At 50.3% G+C, this 24,311-nt stretch overlaps 2 protein-coding genes across 2 annotated transcripts; both read left to right on the top strand.

Moving 5' to 3' along the window:
• The first annotated feature begins 5,170 nt into the window (after positions 1-5,170).
• LOC100282622 (triacylglycerol lipase) lies at positions 5,171-7,600 on the top strand. The gene is made up of 8 exons (NM_001155530.2): positions 5,171-5,646; positions 5,796-5,936; positions 6,050-6,163; positions 6,255-6,398; positions 6,488-6,528; positions 6,698-6,777; positions 6,879-6,974; positions 7,109-7,600. The coding sequence occupies exons 1-8, from the start codon at positions 5,326-5,328 to the stop codon at positions 7,429-7,431; spliced, it is 1,260 nt and encodes a 419-aa protein (NP_001149002.2). The 5' UTR covers positions 5,171-5,325; the 3' UTR covers positions 7,432-7,600.
• Positions 7,601-8,665: 1,065 nt separating this feature from the next.
• LOC100381670 (uncharacterized) lies at positions 8,666-10,028 on the top strand. Its single transcript, NM_001174483.1, has 4 exons — positions 8,666-8,751; positions 8,864-9,400; positions 9,522-9,725; positions 9,841-10,028. The coding sequence occupies exons 1-4, from the start codon at positions 8,746-8,748 to the stop codon at positions 9,877-9,879; spliced, it is 786 nt and encodes a 261-aa protein (NP_001167954.1). The 5' UTR covers positions 8,666-8,745; the 3' UTR covers positions 9,880-10,028.
• Positions 10,029-24,311: the final 14,283 nt, after the last annotated feature.

Here is a 24,311-nt window from a genome sequence, read left to right as displayed (position 1 = left end):
AATGAGGAAGAAACACAGCTTTATACTCAAATACCCAAATGTTCAGGCTTCGACAGCCACAAAGAACAAATACATATGCTTGGGGTAACTATGCTACATAGACTTAGACGTCGGCAGGACCCTCGGCGGTTCTCCTGGCCTACGACAAATGTCTAAGTCTTTGAAGCAGTTACATTTTGCCCAGGCAAAGACCCAGTATATTCCCTTACAAACGGGACTCTGGTTCCATTCCCGCGGGTATGAACAACCTCCACACCAGGGGACCCACGGGATAACAAACTCCAAGCGACTCGCCGGCGACCTCTGCGGCAGCAGCGACAACGACCTCTGTCTCGAGCGGCTAGACAGCAGCAGCGATGGCCTCGGGGCAAACGCTACTGCTGAAGGGCCTTCGTTCACGTCCCTCACGGAGGACGAGAACCAGCCATTAAAGCTAAAGAGCCGGAGGCCTGGAGCGCAGGTGGCACCGACGGTCTCATCGGTAGAGACAACCGCTGGTGCAAGAGGAAGCCTCACCTATGGCGATCACCACCTCAGCACCGACGACAGCGGCCACCTGCCCACCAACACCGCGCCGGTGAACAACGGCCGCCCCAAAGCGCACCGGTAGGTCCTCACTCCCATCCTCGTCGAGGCCGTCCCAGAACACGAGTACCGCCCTCGCGTCGTACGACGTGCTGAGCGACCCCCGGGCGCAGCTGACGGTGCGAGGAGGACCTGGACGTGGCTGGCCCGCGCGCGGCACGACCGCCGCCCGGGTGGAGGACGGAAAGCTGCACCCTGGCCAGGGAGTAGCAGTACGCCTTCCCCCGTATGGCTGGAGGATGCCTCCGTGGGGCTAGAGGATGCCCTTCTCCCCCGAACGCTGGGGAAAGAAAAGGGTCACCGACCCACGTGGAGGCGACCCCCCACTCGGTGCGCTCCTCCGCCTCAGCCTGGATGACGAAGATCCTTGAAGCTGAGGGCGGGGCGGAGGTCGCAGCCCGGCTTGCTTCTCCCCACCACCAGGCTGGTGATCATCCCTATGGATGACCATTGGTGAGGGAATGCAGCCGGGCTGCATGACGAAAATCCTTGAAGCCGAGCGATGGCTGAAGAGCGCCAATCTCCACGAGGCCGCGCTCCTCCAACGACAGCAAGAGCAAGGCGACGCCGGTGCGCCCCATCCAGGGGTTCGAAAGGTGGAAGGGCGCAACATATGAGGGGAGAACGAAGGCATGGCCACTGCCCGGGGGATCGATCCCCTTTTATAGGCAGATCTCCTCACTTGCACCCCTTAGCGTCACAGGCAAAGTCTCCACCGACGTGCTCCAGGGTTCTCCCCCTACGACACAGGGGTTGGGCCCCACACGTCGTGTGAGCTGACCCAAGACGCGAAGGAGGCAAACCGCCGCACGAAAGGCATGAAACCGCCCTACGGTTATAAGCGTTCCCTCCTCCTCGCCGGAACCAGCGGACGAAGGGGCGAGCCACCACGCTGGGAGCATGCAACCGCCCCACGGTTATGCACCCTTTCGACTTCGTCACTTCCGGTGGACCAGCACGAAGGCCCGGTCCCACCTACCATGCAACCGGCACGACGGTCACTACGTGCGAAAAAACTGCACCGCCACCTGCGCCAATGCCACGACTTCTCGACTACAGAACCAGTGCCGCGACTCGAGGCGGCCCCACGCGTGACCCAACAGTGCCGATTGGGTGCAGCGGTCACGGGTCAGTCAGCCGCGGGGGTAGGCACAGCAGTTGATGTGGCCAAAAGTGGACCAGCAATAACTGCTGCAACAGACGGGCGGAAGCAGCGGTCAGATCACCCCCAGGCTCGCGTCTTTTCCTGAAGCAGCGGGGGAGCCCTCTCCCACGGCGTAAGGACGACGCGCCCGTGCCCCGTTCCTCGAACGGCCTGCGCACGCGCAACGGCCGCCCGGCGAATCGCCCGTCCCGTCGCATTAACTCCCTAGCAGGGGAGCGACACCACTGGCGGGCGAAGCGGGCGAAGCAGGCAACGTTTCACCTCCGCCATAAAGGCCGCATCGAAAAAGGTGCGCCACGACTTTTTGAATTCATATCCTTTTCCGTTTCCTTTCTCTCTCTTGCCACAGGGGACTGGGAAGGGGGATATTTCGGAAAGGATCCTTCCCCGCGAAGGAAATGGGCCCCTGAGCCCTCCTACTGATCAGGGGTTCAAAGGCTAGCCCCTCGGAAGGGTTCGACAGCCTCCCTAGAGCACCCGGGCTCCGTGCCCATTACTGATCAGGGGTTCGAAGGCTGGCCCCTCGGAAGGGTTCGACAGCCGCCCCAGAGCACTCGGGCTCCGCGCCCACTACTGATCAGGGGTTCGCAGGCTAGCCCCTCGAAGGGGTTCGACAGCCGCCCCAGAACACGCAGAGTGAGGGATGACCCTGGGTACGTCCGATACATGGCCGAGGCTCAGGCTACGCTCCCGAGGTACCCTAGGACATTTCCGAGACCAGCGGGAACGACTCGTAATGGAATCCAACCGGAGGGAGGCATCGAGCCCTCGGACCCTGTCGAAAAGGGTCCGGGTCCAGCGAATCACCTGCAGGTACTTTTGGAGCGCGCCTCTGGGCCACTAGCCGACCCTTAACGAACGGGGCACGGGCGTCCACTCGGATCACCCGTTAGCAGCTCACCGGAAACACCATGATCGGTGCCCTCCGAGGGTAACATGGCGCTTCCCCCCTTCCTCCTTGCGGAAAGGCGACGAAGGGGCGTATAATAGAAGTCAAGACAGTCCTTGATCGTCCTCTCGCTCCGTGCAGAGGCTCGGGGGCTGCTCTCGCACCCGGCTACGGCCAAACTGTTGACAGCGTCAACAAACCAGCTCAAAAACTCGGAACCTGATCGAGCACCCGGGCTATGGCCAGGCCGCATGAGGGAACAACAGGACCGGCCGAGGCATCACGAAAAGCGTTAAGACCTCAGAGTAGTCAAACCACTCCTCCGAGGCCTCGGGGGCTAAACCCGGCGGGTGCGCTCGCGCGCACCCGTCGGAACAAAGTTTAACCGAGAAAGGCCGGTCCCCTCACCAAGAATGCGGCAGAGCCTCGAAGCGAGCATCACCACTCCCCTCGAGGCTCGGGGGCTACTGTCGGGTACCGTAATTAGGGGTACCCCCACCACTCCTAATCACGGCTGGTAAACACCTTCAGAGCAAACCGTGAAGACTGACGGCTCGGGTCAAAGTCAAGGCTTCGTCTACCAGGGGACACGGTCTCACCTCGCCCGAGCCCGGCCTCGGGCGGAACAGTGGTCCCGGACGAATCCACGTCTCGCCCGAGGGTCTCCTCAAACAGTGAGCGCACCCTCGGCTCAGCCAAAGGCAAGCCTTGTCGTGCAAGCGACTTTGGCCAAAACGCCTTACCAGCCGACCGTGTTGCATGCGCATTTAATGCTGGGGTCGTCTGACACCTTATCCTGACACGCGCGCCTCAGTCGACAAGGTCAAAGTGACTGCAGTCACTTTGCCCTTTCACTGACCGATCTGACAGGAAAACAGCGCCGCTCGCCCCGCTCCGGCTGCTGTGCCAACCACCCGGGCGACACCGACAACGGCCGAGTTCAGCCTCGGGCGCAACAGGAAGCTCCGCCTCGCCCGACCCCAGGGCCCGGCCTCGGGAGGAAATCTCCGCCTCGCCCGACCCTGGGTCTCGGCCCCAGCCTCGGCCTCGGAGGAGTCGCCACCTCGCCTGACCTCTGGCTCGGATCAACCACGCCACGAGGGATGCATCATTACCCTACTCCTAGCTAGCTCAGGCTACGAAGGAACAAGACCGGCGTCCCATCCAGCTTACCCCGGTAATAGACGATGGTGGTTTCCTTCATGCAACCATGACGTCGGTGGTTCTCAAGCCCCCTACGGAAGCAAGGAGACGTCAGCAGGATCCATACAGCACCAACAGTTGTACTGCTACAGGGCTCAAGGCATTTCTCTGACGGCCACGATACTATATCTACAGGACTCGAGACGTCCCCCCAACGGCCACGTTGTTATCTGTACAGGGCTCAGGGCACTTCCCTGCCAGCCACGTTAGCTCCCAGCTACACCCCATTGTACAGCTGGGCATCTCCTTACGTCTATAAAAGGGGGTGTCCAGGGACCCACAGAGGAAAAAAGAGGGACAGAGGGACGAGCATACCAACATACGAACGCACGGCGGGAGAAGACGGGCAGGGGCCGGACCCTCTCTCTCTCTCGCTCTCTGCTACTCGCCCTCTCTCGCCCTCGCTCTCTCGCAAGGCTTGTAACCCCTACTACAAGCACCGTGGTGCAGGATAATACAAGTCTCATTCCTCCACTTGTGTTCCATCCCGCGCCAACCCATCTGGGTAGGGGCACGCAGCGACAAATTTACTCGTCGGTCCAGGGAGCCCCGGGTCCGATACGCCGACATATACTTTCTATTGTATTTTATTATATTATCCTAAAAAATATTTTTCTCATATATAGAATGTCTCCAACCATTCACTATATATACTATAATTCAGTTATTTATTATAAGAAATCATAGACTATTTGTACTATCATAATATACATTATTATCAGGTTATGATGCTTAAAAAAGTTAACATCATAAAGAAATAAAGTAATTAAAGATTATGAGAGATTAGAACTCACCCCATTTATGAGGGAGTTTATTTTGTCCCTCATCTTTGAGGCTGTTGGACAACAATTTCACCCTAGGTGGGGTGGGGTCGGGTGGTGTTATTAGAGGAGATGGTCTTAGATAGAATGGTTCGTTCTGTCCGAAGACGTCCTTCTATCCAAACAGCACCCTAGTATAATAGTATATAATGTAATGCTCATGCAGAACTGATGAATTTGGCATATATCAAGGACATCATGATAGCATGCTCCAGTGATATGATATACCCGAATGTTCTAAATTGCAAAATAATAAGTTACACTGGTACAAATAATAGATAATGTAGTCTTTTCGTCTACAACATTCTTCCTAACGGCTTGAACAGAAAATGGGATCACAGAATTGTTGTGAAGTGAGATCTACGGCGTGTTCATTTCTCATCATCAAGATGGCATGATTAATTGGTATTGTGACAACTACTTCTGTTTTTTTTTCAACTGATTAGCTCATGCATGGTCATTCAATCACACTTTCCCGTGCTCATGCTTCTGAGAGAAAACAATAGCCGATAAGTAAGCCTGTTCTATAAGTTAGTGTCGTTCCTTACAACGCATGCATGCAGTGATGAAGCTAGAAACCCAGTGTCATTCAGAGGCCATCCCTGCAGAAGTTTCAGTTCTAGTGCCGGAAATCATAGTTCTCAACAGATCGATCGATCGAGATGGCTCAGAAGGATCTCTATCTACCGTTCCTGGCTCTTTCCATCATTGCCTGCTGCTTGATGAACCTGCAAACTGTTCTCAGCTCAAGCAGCAGGATGCGGAATTCTACAGACGATATTAGTGATGACAAATGCCCCCCACAACCTCATCCCTTAGGTATGTGCAGGTCCCGAGTAGCAGCTTACGGCTATCCATGTGAGGAATACCATGTGACAACGGAGGATGGCTACATCCTTAGCTTAAAGAGGATCCCCTATGGTCTCTCTGGTGCCACCGAGATGACGAGGACACCAGTACTACTGTTCCATGGGCTACTGGTGGTAAGACAAGACCGTCGAGCACTCTCTGTCTGTTCTCTATCTCACCTTTTATTTCAATCTGTAAACAGTGTCATGTATAGTATAAAACAGTGGTTTATATGATCATATGCACGATCTGCAACACATGTGATCATCTGTTGGTTTGGCAGGATGGTTTCTGCTGGGTACTGAGCACACCAAAACAATCACTGGGCTTCATCTTGGCTGATGGTGGGTTTGATGTTTGGATCGCCAACTCTCGCGGAACAGAGTCCAGCCGCAGGCACACCACCCTCTCCCCACAAGACCCGGTTACATACCTTCGCATCTCTAGCTTATATAGCTTGAAATTTGGTCAAGAAACCGTATGACAGCCAAAATATTTCACTGAAAAAAAAAATGCTGGTGTCCTCTTTGCGTGCAGGCCTTTTGGGACTGGACATGGGACCAGCTTGCTGACTATGATCTTCCTGCTGTGCTTGAGTTCGTCTATAACAGAACAGGAGGCATGAAAGTCCACTACGTTGGTCACTCCCTGGTAATCATGAATATATCGAATTGGGTCTTGTGACTGTTTGGATTGGAGAGGAGGATATGCTGAAACTTTTGCTCTCTGTTTTTTTTTCTAGGGGACCTTGATTATTCTTGCGGCCTTCTCGGAGAACAGGTTAACAGACATTGTGCGATCAGCCGCGTTGCTCTGCCCAATCGCTTATCTCAACAGCATGGAATCGAGGCTCATCCTGCTCGCCACTCGCATCTTCCTCGCAGAAGTAAGTTATTAACATGGACCTGATCCGTACGCGTGTTCGATCTTATTGTCGATTAGAATGGTCATGTTTGGTGTTTTTGTACCATGCAGACGATTCACATGCTAGGTTATCACGAGTTCAACCCTGTTGGGTGGGTTTGCAGGGCATCTCTTCTACAGCTTCTTGTGTTTGTTTCCGTACTGCTAGCTAGGAAGAAGAAGAACACAGATTACATGCCGTAGCATCGCTGCCTTTCATCTCTCTCTCAACCCTAGCAAGTTAGTCAACTGCTGCAAAACGTACGTTCTTCTGCATGGCAGGCCAGTGGCAAAGGAAGTGTTGGGAAAAGTCTGCGTCGACCCAGAGGTCGATTGCTATGATTTGTTTTCAGCTGTAGCAGGTAACAGTGCTACCTAGCTGCTAATAATGCTTTAATTTGTCAGTGATCATACTAACTGTCGTTTTTTACGACATGGATTTGGTCTCCTGACGGGATTGGAGGACCGGACTGCTGCCTCAACACCTCGACCACATGCATCTTCTTGCAGCACGGTCCACAGTCAAGCTCCATCAAGAACATGATCCACATGTCGCAGCGTAAGAATATAATCCTTTTATTTATTCTTCTTCGTTCAGGAATCAGCGTACACAAGAATTAATCTTTATCAGGAACGAAGGAATCTGTTCCCCAGTTGCTCGTGTAAAATACATCCATGTGTGTCATCGATCAGTGGTCAGGAAAGAGACGATCAGGAAGTACGACTACGGAAGCGAGAAGGAGAACACGAAGCGCTACAACCAGACGCGGCCCCCAACCTACAACCTCTCGTCCATCCCAAGCCACGTCCCCCTCTTCCTCACCCACGGCGGCCAGGACTTCCTCGGCGACGTCGCCGACACCAGGCACCTCCTGCGGACGCTGCTCAGCCAGCACGACAGCGACGACATCGAGGTGCTGTACATGCCTGACTACGCGCACGGCGACTTCATCATGGGCTACAACGCCCCGCAGCTCATATACAAGCCCATGGTGGAGTTTTTCAAGCGCCACTGAGAACTTGCTAGCAATAAGCTGCTGCTGCTATATGCAGCAACAACTGTTTCATATAGCCGATTTGATTGGTGTATTATTGCCGTAAGTAAGTAAAAAAAAAAAGAGAACTTCATGGGTTGTGACTCTTGAAATTGTGAAAAGGCAACCACTGGGTTCTGAAACACCAAAATTTGGCCGAAATCTTATGCACCGTGTAGGTCCGGACTGTTCGTCGTAGCAACGCGGACCATCCATGTGCGCAGAATCAGTTACAGTTCCGGATTTTTTGTAGGATTTATTAGCTAAATCTGCGGGATTAACTCGAAAATTGACTTGCAACGGATCCAGACCTTCCCCTTTATATAGATGAAGGGATACAGTCGATTGAACCTCCACAATCGATACAATCAACTATACTTATCGTTTTTACCTTATGCATTAGGAGTAGCCCTAGTTTAGCCCTCTCTACCTCGAATCTTCACCTCTCTTCGACTCTACATCGACTAGAGGCGCCTTCGGTGGCGTGCTGATGCCAAGACACACTCTAGGATCTCTTCTCCCCGACGGGGTCCCTCTCGGAATGTGAGATCCAGGTCTACTCGAAGAACACGACGCTCTGTGCCATCGCGGACCGTCCGAACCCCAGACACGGACTATTCACGCAGAGGAGGAGTCGCTCCTGCGCTAGATCGCGGACCATCCAGCCAATTTAAGCAGCCTCAATTCTAGTATAGGATCGCCAACCATGATTTGTGAAAATCTCCATATCTATCACCTCCAAGGATTGGCATATATTGAGGATTTATTTGTGTGATTCTTCTTTCTGCAACAGTCTCTAAAATCAGAATCAATATGTTTCCCTGAAAATAACCTACAGAATTGAGAGTATGGGTTATGATTAAAAACCACATCATTGCGGCAGAGTCAAATGGACCAAACCATTGTGGCCACTCTAATTAAAAGTTTTTTTATGTGTAGCCCCTTTGTTGGATTCCTAGCCTCGTAATATGATTAATATTAGAAAGGTTGTCTACAAGAGAATGGTTCTCCATGTGTTTAGCAAGGTGACAATGTAAGAAAAGGTGTTGAATGCCATTGCCGAATTGGGCTGCCAGCTTCTTCCTCCCCTTCCTCCTATTATTAGAGGAATGCCGAATTTTGGCTAGCTGCCACCGGCTGCCTTCTCTCCCTACCTTGAATTGGGGACGTGCCGTTGCTGCATCTTTCGTTCTCTCTCCTCTCTGCAGGGGAAGGGGGAGAAACAGACCACCAGATCGATCGAGACCTCGCCGTCGTCCGGCAGGGTTAATTTGGTTCTTCTCCGGCCGGGTGTGCATGGCAGTGAGTGCATGCTTCTCCCCCTGCTGTCGTCTGGCGTTTGTTTCACCGCATCATGTGCATGGTAACATGGAAACTTGGATTGTTCACTCACTCACTCGACGTGTACTTGCAGAAACGACCCACGGTGCCCAAGTTCGGCACCTGGGACAGCGGCGATGCCGGGTACACGGCCTACTTCGACAAGGTGCGCGAGAACAAGGGCGCCACGGCGCCGCCGCTGCGCCGGCCGCGCAGCCCCAACGACCCCGACCCCGACCGCGAGCCCGAGCCAGAGGAGGGGCCAATGAGGAGAGTCCCCCCGCCGTCGTCGTCGAGGCCGGCGACCGCAGGAGGCCACCGCGAGCCGCCGCCGCCGGGGCGGCGCCACGGGCAGAGCCACCGGCGAACGGAGAGCAGCGGCAGCGCGCCGTCCGACCGCCAGAGCAAGTTCGCGCCGCCGCCGCAGTACTACCAGCAACAGCAACGCGCGAGCCCGCAGCAGCAGCCCCGTCATCACCACGGCGGCGGCGGCGGCCACCAGCAGCAGCACCCCCCGTCCGCGCACGGGCACGGCCACGGCCACGGCCACCGAGCTCCGCACGCGCACAGGCAGCACCACGCGGCGCCGGGGCCACGGGCGCGGTCCGCCTCGCCGCAGAGCAACGCCCCGGTGAGGAGCCTTAACCAACTAGCTTACTATTCCTCCGCACGCTGCAGTTGCATTGCAGGTGGGGCGGTGTTGACGGTGGTTGTTCCTGTGCGCATGTGAATATGTGATCGTCATTCGTCAGCGGGCGTCGGCCGTGCCCAGGTTCGGCGTGTGGGACGAGCAGACCGCTTCGTCGGCCGCGCAGGGGTTCACGGTGCAGTTCGAGAACGTGAAGCGGAACCGGGAGGTGGCCAGGTCCGGGGTGCCGGCTGTGCCGCGCGTGCCGTCGCCGCCGGAGGGCGCCGCGCTGAGGCGCGCCCATCAGAAGACCCCTTTCGTGTCCAAGGTACGTACTTGGAATCATGCATGCTGGTATATATATACTGTGGTATGGCTATGGCGCCCATGGCATTTCGCTGATCAACGCTAGCTACTGCCCCCTTTGTGTTTGTGATGTGCAGATGTTTGGATGTTTCCTTCCCACCACTGCAAAAGGCTGACAACGATGCACGTATATATGTATATGTATATCTAATCTTCGCACACGCATCTCGTTCCCCGTACGTACGTGACCTGTTTTAATTTTATCAGCAGGCTACGAGAGCGTGTTCTTTCTTTGATTCAATATATTAATTCAGTTGCTTGTGGTACGTGACGTGAGCCAAGGTGAAAGAGGAACACGGTGATGGAGCGGGAGATCTCACTACTATATATATAAATATATATTGATCGGTTCATGCACATGTATATATAATGACCTCTGCAATTATGCACATACGTACTGTTCTAATCATTTATTTAGACCCCTTGAGCTTACTAGCTAGACTTCATCAAGAAGATAAAATTTGCGGTATCACAAGCATATACACACGACTCTATATATCAATCCTTTTCCCTTCAAAATTTACTACAAAGAAAAAATATGATTTCTAGCCCCCTCCAAGTGGATGGAAGCAAGGAGCTAGGGGCGAGCTAGACAGCGGGCGGGCGCGGTGACGGGACGTTTGGTCCCTGTCGCGGATCACAGGAGACTCGCGAGCAAGTGACACGAGCGTCTCGGCACCTTTTCGGTTTCAGCATGAGTCCCCGCGCACCCGCGTGTTCGTCGTCCCATATACCCTGTTAACCAGTCCTGGTTAATGCTTTGTGGCAAATCCAGAGATCTTCTAATTTAGCGCTAAATTAGAAAATACAAATGCTGTAAATTACGATTCTGGGTGTGGCATCTACCATGTGGGCAGCGGATCCTGACTCCTCAGTGTTAGTAACGCTGTCACCTAACATCGCTAATTTTATGCAAACATAGGGTTTATTCCTCCTTAATTAATCTCTTCAATCTTATTCTAACCTAACAAGCACTATGAACATGTAAAGACAATAATGCATTCGTTGAACATCAAATTTGGCACCTAAACGGTCGGATGGTCCGGCCTTTGCTGCCCTGGACGGTCCGTGACTAGATTAATTTAGCGCTAATAAGTTAGAAAATACAAATGCTGCAAATTACGATTCTAGGTGTGTGGCATCTACCATGTGGGCAGCGGATCCTGACACCTAAGTGTTAGGGTGTGTTTGGTTTGACTTTTGGCTTTGGCTTTTGCCCCCCTAAAAGCCAAAAGCCAACCAAAGGGCTGGATCCAGGAAGCAGCTTTTTCTAAAAGCCGACTTTCTCGTAGTGCAAATCTGAAAGCATCCCTGGACCTGCTTTTAGTGGCTTTTTGGATTGAACTGTGAAAACATATATCGAAGAATTTTTAACGACTTTTAGTGGTTTTCACCAAACGGTTTTTAGCTTTTTAACAGCTTACAGCCTACAGCAGCTTTTTTCACAGCTCACAGCTCACAGCAACTTTTTTCACAGCCACAGCCCAACCAAACAGACCCTTAGTAACGCTGTCACCTAGCTAACATCGCTAATTTATGCAAACTTAGGGTTTATTCGGTTAGAAGAGATCCTCCGCCCCTTAATCTCTTCAATCTTATTCTAACCTAACAAGCACTATGGACATGTAAAGACAATAATGCATCCGTTGAACATCAAATTTGGCACCTAAACAGTCGGATGGTACGGCCTTTGTTGCCCTGGACGGTCCGTGACTAGATTAATTTAAGTTAGAGTCATTATCCCTTGTGTGGTTATCTTATGTCCTGTGGGGAAACTATTAGAATCCACCTAGAAATGGGTTCAGACCTCTCCCTATATATGAATTAAGGGGTACGGCCGATTGACACACACAATTTAATCGAACTAATCTATCTAACATCATTTATCTTCGTGCCTTAGAAGTAGATGTATTGTACCTCTAGTTGTAGTTCCCCAAATCTCAATCTTTACCTCTCTTCTGCTCTACGTAATCTAAAGACGCTTTGGGTGGCCTGTCGATACCACAGAAACCCTACTATCTATCCTCCTGATGAGATACCTCTTGTGAGGCGAGATCTAGGTTCTACACAAAGCCCTTTACGTCATCGTGGAAGGTCCGTGCACCTGCAGAGAAGAGTGTCGTTATCTCCTCCACGGTGGTCGGTCCGGAGCCCGACCGCGGACGGTTTGGTGACCTATCGCGGACCGTCCGACATCTTGCTGAGAGGTCCCTAAGGTATCGATCCCCACGAGCTAGCGGGATCTAGTGATCATTGATGTTTGGATCCAAAAAGGTGTCAACACACTTTTTGGTGACACCACTAGGGATGAGTGAGTTCAGATCTATTAAAATCGGGGCACAAATGGTCGGTTCCCATGATCGCAACGATGTTCTCTTAGACGACAACACAACGCAGACTATAGATAATTTGTCAGCAACTGAGTAGAAGGAATTTGAAGACTACATGAAAAAGTTAGACGATGAGGTACAAGGATGACAAGCTTGGAATCGCGAGAAGGTGAAGAAGTGGTACCCCTTGCACTTCACGGTTAGTCCTCACCAAAGGGTTATCAAGGAGAGAGAAGTGGAGCTCGATTCTCTGATGGCTTCGCTGCAACCCCAATACAAGTGAAATCATGCCTTCCCACGAGATCCAATCTCTTAAGAATTCTTTCGATGATCGAATTGAACTTATAGTGAGTCTATCGATAAGATGATACGTGCACTAGAAAAAAATCATAGGCCTACTTTCCTTTGTATGATCTAGGCAACGAAATAGTTGCACCCAACACGTCGGCAAAAATCGGATCCCCACAGATCTAGTCGTTGTATGGTATGCCAATCAACTCATATACATGACAACAAAGGGTTATCAAGGAGAGAGAAGTGGAGCTCACTTCTCTGATGGCTTCGCTACATCCCCCACTACAAGTGAAATCATGCTTTCCCATGAGATTCGATATCTTAAGAATTCTTTTGATGATCGAATTGAACTTATAGTGAGTCTATCGATAAGATGATACGTGCACTAGAAAAAATCATAGGCCTACTTTTCCTTCGTATGATCTAGGCGACGAAATAGTTGCACCCAACACATCGGCAAAAATCGGATCCCCACAGATCTAGTCGTTGTATGGTATGCCAATCAACTCATATACATGACAACAAAGGGTTATCAAGGAGAGAGAAGTGGAGCTCACTTCTCTGATGGCTTCGCTACATCCCCCACTACAAGTGAAATCATGCTTTCCCATGAGATTCGATATCTTAAGAATTCTTTTGATGATCGAATTGAACTTATAGTGAGTCTATCGATAAGATGATACGTGCACTAGAAAAAATCATAGGCCTACTTTTCCTTCGTATGATCTAGGCGACGAAATAGTTGCACCCAACACATCGGCAAAAATCGGATCCCCACAGATCTAGTCGTTGTATGGTATGCCAATCAACTCATATACAGGACAACAAAGGGTTATCAAAGAGAGAGAAGTGGAGCTCACTTCTCTGATGGCTTTGCTACATCCCCCACTATAAGTGAAATCATGCTTTCCCACGAGATTCGATCTCTTAAGAATTCTTCTGATGATCGAATTGAACTTACAGTGAAGACTATCGATAAGATGATACATGCACTAGAAAAATTCCTAGGCCTAGTTTTCTCAAAATAGTTGCACCCAATACATCGGCAAAAATCGGATCCTCACAGATTTAGTCATTGTATGGTTTGCCAATCAACTCATATGCAGGACAACAACAACCACCACTAGCTTTGCTACGACGGACCGTTGGCATTGAACACATCCGTACAGTACATGTACGATCTCAAACGGTCCAACCCCAATGTGAATCGTCTGACGCCTCATGTCGGACTATCCAGTGCTGCACCGAGCCCATATTATGACATGCTAGCAATGCAGAATATGACTAGACAGTACGGACACAAACACGGACTGCCCCAGCCCTATCATGGATTGTTCAACACCTTACGTCGAACCGTCCAACGTCGTACTGGACTGTATAGCTACCAAGGTCAGACCGTATGGATACACATATCCAAAATAGGTTGGTATGCATAACATTCAACTTTTCCACGCACTGCAGTAGCCATACCCCTTTCCACTTTCGACACATCAAAGTGTCAGCATGCCACCACCCATATATGAGACCAAATATTTTTCGGCCTCTAGGGAGCTAGAGAGGTTCACCATGTACTATATGACTATGGGATGTGGTATCGGTATGCCTTTGGTGCCTATACCAGAGGCCACCTTTGATCGTTCTAGGGCAGAACGACGATATAATGATAACCGGCCACCTGAGCCCCATTTTCTTGAACACCGATGGGTTACCATCAGCCACTATGGATGAAGTTTGGGAGAAAATAGCCAAACTATTTCGAAATAAAATAGGTGTTAGTGTGTCCAGCCCAGGACAATCCTATCAAAGGCCACACGAGCCCCAATTGGATACCATTTTGTATGCTTAAAGGGCCAGTGTGCCAGATTTCTCCAAATTCTTGGGCGATGGCAGTAGAATCACTCATGAACATGCGGGCCAATTTCTAGCACAATTCAGGGAATTGGCCAACATAGAGGTGTTGTTTGGTTCGGACATTGTTAAGGGAATGGTAATGGGATCTCTTACCGGTGGTAATGGTTACTAGTTATAATTGGATTGGATAGTAGTACCTAGTATTACTAGAATAAAAAGCTCAACCAAACAAAAGTATCGGTATCCATTACCCCATGTAATCCATTTACGTTACATTTTGGCGAACCAAACACCACCAGAAGCTTTTCATGTTCAGTTGTTCTCATTATCCCTTATTGGCAGTGTATTTGTTTGTGTCGGAGAGGAAATCTCCGGCCGGGTGGCGGAATGCACCCGCCCTAAATCCTAAGATGAGGAGGGGCCTAAGCGTTTTGCCTGTTAGGTGGAAACGGGAAGAACACAAGGATTTAGAGTGGTTCAGGCCGCCGGAGCGTAATACCCTACTCCACTGTGTGATGTATTGAGCTTGAGAGCTTGTATGAATTTGTGAGTTTGAGTGTCTAAGTTGGGTCTAAGTGTGTCTGCCTTGTAACGCTGTGTGCCCTCCCTTTTATAGCTCAAGGGGGGCACGTACAAGGGTGTTGGGCCCCGACATGTGGGCCCAGGGTCAAAACAGAGGGAATACATGCAGAAGTATCCAATGCCTGTGTCACCCAGAAGATCTCCGAGCACCATCATCTTCGTAGCGCCTACTGTGTGTATATGTCGCGCGCGAGTGATGATGGGTGCAGTATATTCCGTAGCATAGGTGTACTGCCCGCCAACGGAATAGACAGGCACGCCGCCTGCAGGATGGCCTGGTCGGCGCCTGCCAGTGGAGTGGACAGGGCACAATAAATGCTGAGGCGGCACATCGCCTGTCAGTGGAATGGACAGGGCACATTAAATGCCGAGGCGACACATCGCCTGTCAGGCGGCGCGTCTTATCCGCAATAAATGCAGAGGACGCGCGGCCCAGAAGCCTTACGTCAGGCTCTGCCTGTTGGCTTACGTCAGGGGCAGTCGGCCACGTGGCAGCATCAGGTCTCCGCCTGAGCGGGGAGCGGAAGCGTATGCAGTATGGTTTGGACACGTGTCGGCTTCAGACCCCCTCCTGACCTTGATCAAGGCCTGGGTATTCTTTGTCCCGGTATCCCGGGACCTAGCTGTGAGTGGCCCGGACCCTGTACCAGGGGGTCTGGGACCCATCCCAGGGGTCTGGGCACGCCCGTGGAGGTTCTGGACCTTACCCGGAGGTCCGATCCGTACGTACAGGGGTCCGACACTTTCCTATGGGGGTCCGACACACTGCTGATATCTTGGAGGATATCGTCTTCTCTAGCCACATGGCAGCCCCGGAGCCGTCCGCGTGGTGGGGTCGGGCGCTGTTTGCCACGCGACTAGAGATAGCCGCATGGACTCCGCGCCTTCATACTGTAGTAAGGGGTACCCCTGTTTTAGGGTACCGACAGTGGCCCACGGTCCCACCTCAGGGGAGGATACGGGCCTGCAGGTGGGGCCAAAGCTTGATTGGTGATTGGCGTGCTGCTTCTGTGCGCTTGCTGATGTAATCGCTGCCAGTCCGCCTTCGGTCACGCCAACTGTCACGCCTGTCCCCGCGGCTGACTGACTCGTGGCCTCCGCACTTGATGGTTTTGCTGGGCCACGTGCGGGGTGCCTTGATACCGCTGCATTGGTTTTGAAAATTCACCTTCTCTGTCTTCTGTTGTGGCCCCGAGGAGACGCGGTACTGGCGTGAGCGGCGGTTCGACTTCTCTGCACCCAGGAACCGGCACCTAGGGAGGATGACTCGTGGGCCTGGGCCCTCGTGTCAGAGACTGGGCTGTTGGTTTCGGTGGAGGTGAAGAGGCGTACTACCGCGGGCGGTGGCTTGCTCCTCTCGTTGCGGTTCGCCTTCTTCGCACTCGGAGACCGACGCCCAAGGAGCATGACTCATGGGCCCAGGCCCCCATGTTAGAGGCTGGTCCGCTGCTTTCGGCGGAGATGAAGAGGTGCGGCGGTTCGCTCCTTGCATGGCGGTTTGCCTTCTTCGCACACGGAGACCGACGCCCAAGGAGTATGACTCGTGGGCCTGGGCCCCGTGTCAGAGGCTGGTCCGCTGCTTTCGTCGGAGATGAAGAGGCACGATGGTTCGCTCCTTGCGTGGCGGATCGCCTTCTTCGCACACGGAGACCGGCGCCCAAGGAGTATTACTCGTGGGTCTAGGCCCCCATGTCAGAGGCTGGGTCGCCTTGGTGCGCATTGGGCGAGATTTTCTACGGCGTCTCGAGGCGTGAGTGGGGGAGTCTTTCTTAAAAAGGGATTCCTCCGAGTGCGGTAGTCATCACTCGTTGCGCCCTTTCGCCCTTGAGTTCTTCGCGCTCTTCTACCGTCGTAGTCGCCATGGCCTTGCTAGACCCTCCCGAGTGCTTCCAGTCCGAGGTGGCACTCAACTTGGTGCGCAACCTGCTTGGATGGGGTTCGCCGGAAGGATCCGTGTCGGCGCCTCTCCCCACGGCGATCTCGCCGTCGGGGAGTTCGTGCTCTTCGTCTCCAACCTCCCCTGCGGGTTGGCGCTATCGATCTCGTCTTTCTTCGTGCTGCTGCTGGAGGAGCGCGGCCTCCAACCTAAGCACTTCACGCCCCGCTTCATCTCTCAGGCGGCCATCTTCGCCTACCTCTGTGAGATGTCCGTGGGGGCGATGCTTCTTCCTCCAGCATACGGACGAAAGGGCGTTGCGCAGCGACCTTTCGGAGGCGGAAAGCGAGCTGAGCTGCGGCTCCATCTTTCGCGTGAGCTTCACCAGCATCCCATGGTGCATCTCCATGAACTGGTCTAGCTCCAACTCCATAAGGTGGGAAGCAAGCTGAGCTGCGGCTCCATCTCTTTAGCTTTGATGGCTTCGGTGCCGCCTCCAACGGTGAACGCTGGCCCGGCTGCTGAAGACGTCGCCCGGGAGGTCGTACAAGATGCCGTGGAGACGGCGGCCACGTGCTTCCAGCGCGACCCTACTGATGTCGAGTAGCTCATACCTGTAGAAATGAGGCTAGGGATCCGCTTGAAGGTGGATGTAATAACTTTCGTTTTTGTAAGATACTTTTGGGAACTATCAATTAAATAGCTCTTATCTGTATGATGCTTGTTCTTGTTGTATGTGGTTTTATCAACTTCTTTCCTGATACCTGGCCCCCCTAGGATGTAGGCTCGACGTGTCGAGGCTAGATACCAGGATACCTAAGGAAGGGTTGGTGTCCCGGCCTCCAGGAGGTAGCCTCAACTGGGACCTGGACCTGCACACAACTTCGGTTACGAAGTGTTAGTAGCACACCCATTAGGACCCATCGTCTGGTATCAGCCATCCTTTGATTCATGCAACAGGACCTGTAGGATTTGGCCTGGGAAGCCAAGTCGTGTGCCCGGACCCCCTGAATCACAGTTCCAAATACTAGGACACCCATCGCAGAGTGGTGAAGCGTGTAGGCTTACGGTACGGGACCAGGCTAAGCGGCTACACGGCTCCGGACCACCCCAGGGGACGTGCGTCCATTCTCTAGAACCGGACCCCAGGTTCCCGGACCCACAGGGCTATAGTTCCAAATACTAGGATACCTGTTGGGGGCCTTCGGCTTCCGAAGGTCCTCAAAAATATGATTTGACAATGTTTTCCAAGTATGTGAACAGGTATCTTCGGATTCGGATCATGAGCATACAGAGCATGGTCAGGACGAAGCCTGAGCGAGACGAAAGATGATTATGACGAAGGACAAGGTGATCACGAAGCTATGCGCAGGAAAGCTTCGGCATAACAGTAGAAAAGGGGAACCGACTTAAAGATGAAAAGGCAAATTAGACCTCGAAGAATTACTATAGAGTTATTACCAAATATAAAGGGCATGAATGTAATTTTACATGGGCTGCGTCCCTTGCCTATAAATAGATGAACAGTACCCCCGTACTGTTCACACTGACTTGGCATTCGCTTTTTGCATCACACTTGTACCCTTGTTTTCCTTCAAACCGAAGGTACATCTATAATTTGTTATTGTGGATATGGTAATGCAAATAAAAATAAGTTGATGATAATGTTTATACTATTTTTCGTATTTCGTATATGAATTCTTCCTCATCATTTATTGTGCTTACGAAGGTTTTTCCTTCACAACCTTCGTCCGAAATTCATTATATCCGAAGGGAAATAATGTCTCGAAGGACGAAGGACTTTAACATTTAACACTTTTCATGTTGCCTTGTTCTTAACTCTTAGCATTTGAGAACAAGTCCCCAACATTGGCGCCCACCTCCGGTGAACTCACTTCCACTTTTTGAGTTTTGAACACCTTCAGCAAGCATAGACCTTCGTCATGCCGCCAAAGAAAGCTTCAGCAACAGGGGCTGCAGCTCTGCAACCGCTGGACCCCAACCAGGAGACCCTCTCTCTTCGAGAGGCCCGAAGCCAGAATAGGAAGGCCACCAGTTCAACACCTCAGGAGGATGAATTGGATCAAGAGATCAGAGATATGGAGATGCTCCATCAACAGGTGCAAAGGAAGAAGGAAAAGATGGCTAGGCTAGCTGACCTGCAAAGGCAGATAGAGGAAGCCTCTGAAGAAGTTTGCCATCTTACTCAAGATGAGCAGAACCGAAGGCCCCAGCACAGAGAGCTTCATCAGGAGGGCTTCTTCAACGAAAATGACTGGTATGAGAATTTCCATCATGGAAATTTTTCTTTTGATGATGCTTCTCCTCTGTCAGCAGAACTGCAGGCTACACCTTGGCCTCCTTCCTACAAGCCACCTCAACTACCCATGTACGACGGCCACTCAGATCCGAAGCAGTTTCTGATGAGCTACGAAGCAACAATATCTTCCTATGGTGGCAATACTGCAGTCATGGCGAAGTCTTTCATCATGGCTGTCAAGAATGTTGCACAAACCTGGTACTCCTCTCTTCGGCCAGGAACAATCACATCATGGCAGAAGCTGAAGGATATGCTGATCACCAGTTTTCAAGGGTTTCAAACGAAGTCGGTCACTGCTCAAGCCTTATTCCAGTGCACCCAAGATCACGAAGAATATCTTCAGGCGTATGTTCGAAGATTCTTACGCCTGAGGGCACAAGCGCCAACAGTGCCTAATGAAATTGTCATTGAGGCCATGATTAAGGGGCTTCGGCCGGGACCTTCAGCCCAATACTTTGCCAGGAAACCCCCTCAGACTCTGGAGAAATTGCTTCAGAAGATGGATGAATACATCCGCGCTGACAATGACTTTCGACAGAGAAGGGATGAAGCTTACAGATTCTCCGAAATAGCCAGGGGCTTCGGTGGGAGGTTTCATCCTAGACATGTCAGATCGATTCATTCCACTCAGAATGATGACAGGGGAAGCCAGCAGCAGAGGCCGCAATATTCCTCCCAAGCTTCCCAGGCTTCGGGGCAGCAACAGAGTTATCCTCGGCCTCCAGCTCCAAGGGGCAGAGGTGCCAGGGGCTTCGGAGGAAGATTTGGGGATCAGCCAAGGAAGATTTATTGCTTATTCTGTGGTGAGGACAAGGGCCACACCACCAGGATGTGCCACGTCACCATCCAGAAACAAAAAGAAATAGCAGAAGCTGCAGCCCAACAGACCCAGTCGAAGCAAGTCATGCATACTGCTTCGTACCACTCGCCTTATATCCCAGAGTATGTGGGTAACCACCCTGCAGCTTCTGTTGCTTCGGCAAGTCAATCTTAGGCATCTTGGCAACAGCTTCCACCTCCACCACCAATGCAACGAGGCCAGCAGCTAGAAGGGAGTCAGCATACTCAACACCAACGAGACTTCAGAGAGGAGTCCGAAGCTCGCAAAGTCAATAGTACTGTGCCAGAATCGAAGCACATTTATTGACAAATATCCTACCTCGGCAGCAGTTTTTGCATTCAGTATCATTTTCTTTTTAATAAGGAACAATTATTAAAAGTCTAAGTGTTTTTTGTCGTTTTCAATTTCTTGTAATAGCTTCGCTTTTGCTATAATACAAGTATACCTTCTCCACAGAATAACGGAGTCCAAAAAGTTGCCGAAGCATAAGAACTTATGGTTACGGGGTGAAATTCGAAATAACAAAAAGTCGTTCCTAAGGGAGCGCAGCATAAGTTTTCTGCTCAAAAGTCGTTCCGAAGGGAATGCAGAGCTTACAGCGAAAAATAAACGCTGATTCCGCTGAAAGTAAAAGGCGAAGAAGCTCCTAAGGGAGGCTTACAGCGAAAAATAAACGCTGATTCCGCTGAAAGTAAAAGGCGAAGAAGCTCCTAAGGGAGGCTTACAGCGAAAAATAAACGTTGATTCCGCTGAAGTAAAAGGCGAAGAAGCTCCTAAGGGAGGCTTGCAGTGAAAAAACGTCGATCTTTGGCAAATATCATTTTGCATAACATCACATCATTTGCATAGCATAACATCATACATCATATTGCATCAACGACGCAAGAAGGGGGTTTCAGTGTTGATATTCGAAGATTGTTTCGAAGAAATAGTGCCAGGGCACAAAAATAGTTATTGAAGAACTATACCTTCGTCAAACTCTGAAATGAAAAGATCTATTGGTTATTGATGTTACGAGGATTGGTTACTGATTTTATGAAAACACGGATATTATTTACGAAACATGAAAAGAAGGGAAGGTGTTTTTTCGCCGAAGGCTCAAAAACGGTATGTATGTGAAGTTTCATGCATCGTAAAGAATAGAACTATAAATAGCTTATATATTACATTCAAAGTTACAAAATACTACACATGTTCCTCAACAAACATTACATTCTAAATGTTTTTACAATAACATCTAATCTTCCCTTAGAACTACTTCTGTAGCTTCGTTTAGTAGCTGATCAACAACTTTATCCATGATGGCTTCGGCCATTTTTTAATTTCGTCGTCCCCCTTCACGTGGGGGTCCGCCGATGGCTCGGCAGGCTCTGAGGAAGGAGAAAGTGCGGCTGTGTTACAAAGCGTAAACAAGTTCGAAATCATAAAATTACAACAAAAAGCCAAAAACTACTAGTCAATACCTATTTGCCCTTCGAGATCCGCACTTTTCTCAGCGGCCTTTGCTACTTTTCTAGCGTCATGAATACCTTTCTCGCTTTTTCGTATAATTTCTTGGGCCATCTCCCGGCCACCATTGTCCCAGATGTCGGTGAAAAATTTTCCACCGACCAGGCTCGCTTCGGCCGAGGGGTCTTTTATATCTTCAGAGGATAAGGCGGCTTCGGATTGTGCCAAGAATTTCACATGGTCACAACCTTTCCTCTCCAAAATAGTGGCAATCCCCCTGGCACTCGAAAAGGCACATATGTCTCCACGACTATTCAAAATTTCTTCAAAAGCTTCAGCTTCGTGGCTGATCCATCCAATTGGGCCTTCGGGGTCACCCCTTATGAAGTTCTCCTCACTTGAGAATGCGCCAACGCTGGCAAAGCTGGTTCTTATTTTCTTAACACATTCTATAGATTTTTCATAACACTTTTTCTTGGATGCACGGAGCTCTTCAACGTTTTTTTCTAAATGATTGTCCCATTGTTCACTAATTTCTCGTTTTGTTTCTTCAAGTGTGCACTCTTCTTTAGCTCTGACTAGCTGTTTCCGAAGATCCTCAATTTCGCGCTTCTGAGCCTCAGCTTGAGCTTTGAAAGCAGCTTCGTCTTCTTTTATTTTATTCACTAACGAGTGTAATATTTTATCTTTTTCGAAACCTTCGTTTCTTAGTTCAATTACTTCGGAACAAAGGTTGCTCAAGGCTATGGTACACCCTTCGTCTTCGGCATCTTTTTGTGCCCTGAGGGCATTGCTAAGAATAAGACCCTGAAAAAAATGTGTGTTAATAAATTTAAGCAAATGAAAAATTTTGGTTTCAAGAGATAATACAAAGATCTCATTTTTTCACCTTTAAACTATTGTACGCTAAGCTGTCGGCCAGCTCGTTCTTTGACAACACTGAGAGCCCGTCTTCTAGTGTTGGGAATCCGAAGCTTTTGCTCATCTCCCGACAGACAGAAATCTCCTTGCTATCAGGGAGACAATACAAGAAGTCTTCTTCTCCGCTGTCGTTGAATATCAACGCCCCCTTTGGATATTTCAGTTTTTGGGCATAGAACTAAGCCTCTTGCTTTTCTTTTTCACTCAACTCTTTCCCCGAAGCATGTCATAAAATATAATTGGAAGCTTCAGAAAATGCTTCGGGGGCGGCAGTGCCAGTTTCTTCAGTTAAAATTTGTTCTGCTGCTTCTGTTTCTTTGGTTTCCAAGGATTCCACCTTGGCGAGCTCTGAAGGCCCAGCTTCAGTCTCCGCTTGGTGCTTTGAAGCTTCGGCACCAAAGGCTTCGATTTGCACTTCGGGAGTTTCGACAATTTTCTTCGGAGTAGTGCTTGAAGACTTTATTGTCTCCAATACATTCAGTACATTAACCATCCTTTTCCTTTTGGGGGTCAATGCTGGACCCTTTTGGCTTTTTGGTACTTCAACTTTTGCTGAAGGACTTAAAATTTCAGATGTCATTGTTTCTTTAGCCTTCAGTTCTTCTATTTTCTCTATCTCCAGCATTATGACTGGCTCTTCAATATTCGGTAGGGGAGTCGGCTCCCTGGCTTCGGGGGCCGAAGAGGATTCACCGACAAACTCGAGCACTGTGGCCGGTTCAATATAGCGTGGCCGGTGCGTAAGAACCTTTATCTTCTACCTCTTCGGCGCTGGCTCACTAAGAGCGGCTGAAGCAACTTCCTTCGCAGAGGTCGTATCTTTCCTTTTTGACCCCGTGTTGGGTAACAGTAGTCAGGATATACGAACCCAATGGCATCAAATACTCGGTTCAGCCTTTTCTTCTTCCGGTCTCTGAAGGCTGCGGACAGTGCAATATCTTCTGCCTTCGAGTATGGCCCAAGCAGCTCATCGCTTATGGCCTCAATACTTTTCAGCCAGTCATCATCTGGCTCGACGAACTTATCTCCATATTTGAAGGTGAATTTTAACCTAACTAGTCCACCTTTGTTAGGTTCGCTGACGGTTTCCTTTGGCATTTCCCACTTTTCTGCAAGCGGCCATACTCTGAAGGCAATGTGTTCTTGGATCAAATCCCTTGTCCCGATGAAAGAGCAAACCACGCCGAAGGCCCTCTGACATTCTTCGGTTGCTTCGTCAATTTCCACCTTCGGTTTCCGAAGGCCGAAGCGCTGCCAGATAGGGCGCATAATGATATCTTTAATATCTTCTCGCGCTTTCAAGTCGTTCTTCACATAGAACCATTCCTTCATTCAGTCCCCAGGCCATCTCTTCTGAAAAGTTGGCATGGGACAGCTTGACCCAGAGCGAGCACCGAAACTATAACAGCCAAAATTGTTGTGATATTGCTCCTTACCCCATGGTTTTGTCTCATACAATAACTCATGCATACTGCAGAAACTTTTTGCATTTGGCTCCAAACCTTGGCTCTTCACGGCCCATACGAAGATTCCCATCCTTATGATTGCTTCGGGAGTAATTTGATGGAGGCAGATTTCAAATATCTTCAAAACTTCTACCACGAAACTGCTCAAAGGAAACCAAAGTCCAGCCTTAAAGAAGCTTCGGAATATCACGACTTCATTTTCCTCGGGAGTCGGACAAGTTTTCTCTCCTTCGTCAGCCCTCACAATAGATAAATCCCGAAAATATCTACCCCTCATATTGACAAGATGGCTTTGTTTAATGCTTGATTTTCCAAAAACTGCATGGCTTGGTCGCCAAGGTCAATCTTCGGAATCTTCACCACCACTTTCCACATCATAGTTGTCACTGTCACCAGTGTCTTCAGATAAACCCTCTAAAATCTCCCTAGTAATCTTCTCTGTATTTGTCTTTGCTATTGATTCAAGCAAGCCAAGATTCATCTCTTCGGAAAGGCTTAGCTTCGACTCAGCGACAACTTTCTTGTCTTCAGACATCTTCGAAAATGCTAAGAAAGTGCTCTCAAAGACGAAGCTTAAAAATTTAAAAGTCAGGCAAGCGTTGGTGTGCAAAGAGCTAA

This window comes from Zea mays, chromosome 6, assembly GCF_902167145.1.
Source record: "Zea mays cultivar B73 chromosome 6, Zm-B73-REFERENCE-NAM-5.0, whole genome shotgun sequence".
NCBI lineage: Eukaryota > Viridiplantae > Streptophyta > Magnoliopsida > Poales > Poaceae > Zea > Zea mays.
Note: the sequence above shows the minus strand (reverse complement) of the source record. Positions and strands in the feature narration are given on the sequence as shown.